The 5,299-nt window shown below is 41.6% G+C and overlaps 1 protein-coding gene across 1 annotated transcript in view; it reads left to right on the top strand.

The window, feature by feature from the left end:
* RAB31 (RAB31, member RAS oncogene family) overlaps positions 1 to 3,754 on the top strand; it is a 142,470-nt gene extending 138,716 nt beyond the window's left edge. Inside the window, exon 7 of the mRNA XM_012812174.2 lies at positions 2,136 to 3,754. Coding sequence (XP_012667628.1) covers positions 2,136 to 2,233 — 98 coding nt within the window. The 3' untranslated portion in view covers positions 2,234 to 3,754. The remainder of the gene's footprint in view (positions 1 to 2,135) is intronic.
* The last annotated feature ends 1,545 nt before the right edge of the window (positions 3,755 to 5,299 follow it).

The raw sequence follows: 5,299 nt of genomic DNA on the forward strand, positions 1-5,299 counted from the left end.
CAGAATAGTCAAGATCTTCCAGTAATTTTGACATTATTTCTTTACAACAGCAAAAGAACAGTTACAGGGAGTAAGCTCAAGTGCCCTCCCTACAATTCTGCATTCTTGGGGCAGTGTTTCAGGATGGTGAGTCACTGCAGTTCCAGAGAGCCCCCCCTTTCTGAATGGAGAGTCTTAGAGATCCTTATCAAGAGCAAATACTGCCAAGCCCTAACAAACTTAGTCAGTTTCTGAATCTCGATGATTCAGAAAATCAGGATCAAGAAATGGAAGTTACGTAGCAACTGCCAGTACTACTAACACCAGACAAAGGACAGGCCAAATAAGCCCTGGAACTGGAGTGAAAGGATGGAGGAATCCAAACAGCAGAATTGTCAGGGAGGAGTTGAAGCTGGCGCAGGAAGTGGCTGGTCCACCACACGAGGAGAGGGAGCAGCTGCTGCAGGGCTTGCTGTTTTATTTTCGTTATGGGTAAATGCATTACAGCCATGATGAAATTGGTAGCTTGCAATTTGTTTCCCCATACTGCATTCCTGAGGAATCATTTATAAAACCTGCTTTTTCTCTAGACTGTCAACTGCAAGAAAACTGAAGTTCAAAAAAAAAAGTCTTTTTAACGTCTCCTAAACAGAATGTTATGCAATCTAAACCATATTAAAATAAACACTCTAGCCTAGAATTTATGCAAGGACAACTTGTTAGGAGGTTGTGTTCTTAGAGCACATCTTGTAACAGTGGAAGCTACAGACAATGGTCAGAGCCCTTTCAGAGCTCTGTTTGCGACAGCGTCCCAAGGTGATCACTTTGGTAAAAGATGCCCTGGCTGTTTTCTAACACCATTCTTTTGTGTAAGTACATTTAATCTTTCAGCATGTTCTGAATACCTTAGGCCACAGGATTTGAGCTGTCTACTAGTTTCACAGGCATCTTGCTTCCAGTTTTTTTTAAGGTGCTTCCTCCTTGTTATTACTTGGCTTTCCTGTGTCTCTGATTTAAAGTGGAAGTTCATTGGTCCTTAACTCTCACCATGTTTGAAATTCAAATTTGTGTGACTCATCCCACACTGAGAGTTTTATAGATAAGCAGGGTGGGTCCCCAGCTACTAACTAACTCCAAGAATCCACCCTGAAGGTGAGCCCTGGCCCTTCTCCTCCCCATGCATAACCACTAAGCCACGCTCAGGCCTCTGTGCCCGCCTCTGCTGGACATGCATGCCAGGCATCAGGTCCTCCCAGATTAACAGTGGCCAAGTATATATTGCATAGTTGTCACATTCCTTTCCCATATCTTTATATTTTATTGTTTTTAATTTTATTATCAATCTTCTCTGTACCATCCCAATTTTGGTATATGTGCTACCAAAGTAAGCACATCATATTCTTTTTATAGATGAGGAAAGAAAGGCCCAGAGATTTTAAATAACTTAGAGCCAGGCTCAACATCTGACTCAGAAATGCCGCTGGGGGTTTAAACATGAAGCAGGGTCTCCCTGAGAAGGGACCAGGCCTTTCTCGGTTTTGCTTCCCAAACACTATTGCTTGTTGTCTCCTTAGGAGAGAAATGAGAGGAAGGAGGGAGGGAGGGTGTGGACAGTCCTCCCTGGCATCCTGTTTTGTTCTTTATATGCTCTTAGTTTCTGGTATAGATTTTTCAGTATACTTATGCCACTTTGATCTATCTATATATATATAAAGTTTGTTTCTTAATTTGAGCACCTTTTAGAGGCAGGCATCATGACAACTGAAGAGGCATGTAAAGTAAGTTGTGCCAACAATGGCGTTAACATAGGAACTCCTGTATTGATCAGTGAGCAGTTCTCATCTCTGTTTTAACCAGGACAATAACTGGGTGATGGTTTGAGCAGCAAGGGGTGGGACTGCCCCCCAGGAGCAGGTCTTCCCAGGCCAAGAAGTCCACACTGCTGGTCCAGGAAGTCAGGAAGCTGCTTGTAGTTCCTGACCAGGCCCCTACCTTTCTAAACATGAACAAGACTTCATGCAGCAGAGCTAGGAAAGAAAGAAGGGTGAGGGGAAGGAAACAAAAAGCCACTCTGGGAGGAGTTCCTCTATTTTTTGTGCAACCCAAACGTTAAGCTGATGTGAAGGAATTCAACCTTGGCCTCCTTTTTCCTCCAGGCCGCCGGATCCCACCCTTGGACCCCCATGAAAATGGAAACAGTGGAGCAATCAAACTGGGGAAGGCGGGCACGCAAGCCAGCCGGCGGTGCTGCTAACCCAGGGGCCGTGGTCCACAGTACCTGAAGAAGCCAGAGCCCACGTCCCCATGTACTGCTGAAGGACCCCATGCTGGGTGGCCTGACACCTCACTTTGAGAAGAGTGAGCACACTGGCTTTGTGTCTTGGAACGTCTCCACAGAGCAGTGTGGGAAATGTCCTCAAAAAAGGAGTTTAGAAAACTTTGGAAAAACCGACCATAGAACCACAAAATGGCCTTTAGTGTATGAAATACACACAGGCAGGATTATACTTATTAGGTAATAAGTATAGTTGCATTTTGTTTTTGTTAAAAACCTTAAAACATTCTTGGTTTTGTATAAAAGTCTTGCTGCCTTGTTATGTGTATGGGGTCCTAAAGGGGTGTCCCACTCACATTCCCTGTCTTACCATGCCAAATTTCAGTGACTTCTTCAGTGCCATTGCCTTTATTACCTAACCATCCTTCACTGGAGGGAAATTTAATTTAGAAGGTTAGTTTTTAGCTAGGTTTGGAAGCAAGCCTTTATTTATTACCTTTGTGGAGGAAATCAGGAATGTAATTGGTCCATTGCTCATTGCTCAGACAGAGACTTGAGCTATTATAAAGGGGGAGAGAGATACATTAGAAGCTGTCATCTACATCTCTTTTAATTGGTAAATATTTTTCTAAGTTTTGGCCATATGAAAACAAACCAAATTTGACCAAATGAAATATTGCATATAGTTCTGGGATTGGGAAGCCTAGTTTGAAAGAGGCATTTAAATAATGACTATGTAAGTGGTGATAGATGTAGGATATAAATATTATTCAGGAGACCACCTGACATGCATCACCTATATAGTAATAAATTCCTGCTCACTTAGATAAGTTTATGCACTTGGTATTATTTTACTAAGAGAATATGTCCTGGTGTCATCTATAGGGAAGAAGATTAGTTGGAATTAAGTTTTTTTTGTTGTTGTTGCAGTTTTTGGCCGGGGCCCGGTTTGAGCCACAGGCGCTGCCCGCTGGAATTAAATTTAACTCTAAATCATATGGCAAACTTTCTAATAATAGCAATTAATAATAAGTTATAGTAAAACCAGCCAGAGGAAGCATTAGCATCTTAAAATTCTATACCCCCAAACTATAAAATCAGAGAAAGCATTTTAAATGTTGCCACGCTTGGGGAGTAGGGTAGTCAGGCTAATCAGAGGTCCAAGCCTGGAGTGCCAGTGAACGGAGAATAGGCACCAATGAAAACCTTCCTTTTCAGATTCTCTGAATCCAAGTAAAGAAAGAAAAGGCACAGAAGGGAAGAAAAGCGATTCCCATTGAAAATTCAAACCTTATTACCATTCTAACGTTCATATAAACTTGGAATCAAGAAGCATTTGGTCTCCTGTCAAGGCCCATACTGGGAAGTGATTCTTAACCTTTCCCAATCCAATTTTTCTGCCTCCCAAATACTCCTCAGCCCCTATTTATTTTGGGCAGGAAAAAGGTTGATGTATTGTAATTATCCTACAGTTTTTAAAGAGAAAAACATAAATATGAATGCACCTGATGATTTTATTATCCATTTTAGGTTACATAAAATAATTATTTTTGTTATAAATAAAAACAATCATTATGTTGGATAAGTTCTGACATAGGATCAGAAAGAGTTAAAGGGTATTAGGACCAATGCTCAGAAATGGCTGATCAGCAGCGTGCAAACAAGGTCTGGCTGGCACTTTCTTTGCCATGAACATTCAACAGCCAACAACCTTCATCACAACCTACAAAGTGAAAGTCAGAAAAGAGCTCCTAAGCTGGGGCTGTAGAGTCCTGTTGTGACTGTGCCCACCAGGCTCTTGACAGGCAAAAGACAGAGTCAAGGTCTGGAGGGACCAGGGCTGAGCTTACACTTTCTTTATGTTGACTGTAATCAAGGAATCAGGGACAGGCTGAAATCACAGATTCATTTCTTTCAACGCAAAAATGTGCGGTCAAATTGATGTTCTTACCCAACTTAAGAGAGTTGATTGACAATTTTAGAATGTGAAGGCTGGAAAAACTTTATTTTGTTTCAAAAGTTTCACAAGGCAGATAACATGAAAACCTGCTAGCAAGCAACATTTGGATGTCCTAGCAGGGCCTTTGCAAGGATTTTTAGGTTTTTTTTCCACCTTGCCCACATTATTGGCTTGACACGGATTTTGCTTGCAGGCCAAGAAATTATCATACCTCTTGCAAAGGTAAAAAATAATTTGAGTTGAAAATTGAAGTGACCTCTGTCCAAGTTACACTTAGACATATTTTTTAACCTTTCCTCTTCCAGCTTTCCCTGAGAACCAAGGTTTATCTCTAGACAGCTGCTCAGGTTTCCTAGCTAAAATGGTAAGCACCCTGCAGAGAGTAGTCCCCGCTTCCTTCCCTGGTTTGTAGGGTTGTACTTTGCCTAAAATGTCTAGTCTTAACAATGTGTAGTGAGCTACCTACTAACAAGCCCTCATTTCAGAAGCACACCAGGGTGTGAAGCCACTCTTTTCCCTTTCAGTATTGCCAGTATTCAAGCCAGTCAGAGGACAAAAAATACATGTATGTATCATGACCACTTAGAGCAAATCAGCAAAGAGGCTCGATCCCACTTGAGCATGCAAGTAGTCACATAGACATTGAGTCTGCTCTCAAGATAGATGCTCAGGCCTTGTCCACAATGAGGTTTTCCTACTTTGCTTTATTTTTAGCTTGGAATTACTTTGTGGCTGTTCTAATAATTGAACCATAACCTCGTAATATTATGTAAAGACCTGGAAATGGCAAGTAGTTTCCTGTGATGTAGCATCCTTGGCATCATTTCCTCACGTTTGCTCCTTCTCCCCCGTTTTCTTTCCTGTATGTACATGTGTAAATATGACGGTATAGTTGTTGTGCTGGCACGTAATCCATTTCATTGGCTGAGTTTAGCTCATGGCTGTGTGTTACATAAGTAGGCATGGATTCTTGGATGGGTGATTTCCCAGTGGTAATCTCTAAGAATGGAGTTGTGCAAACATCTTATGTACGTATGTACATAATTGACTTGCCATGTTATGGTAAAAACGGTACATAAAGGTGC

Source organism: Otolemur garnettii, unplaced genomic scaffold (genome assembly GCF_000181295.1).
Source record: "Otolemur garnettii isolate 467f Iridium unplaced genomic scaffold, OtoGar3 scaffold00193, whole genome shotgun sequence".
Taxonomy (NCBI): Eukaryota; Metazoa; Chordata; class Mammalia; order Primates; family Galagidae; genus Otolemur; species Otolemur garnettii.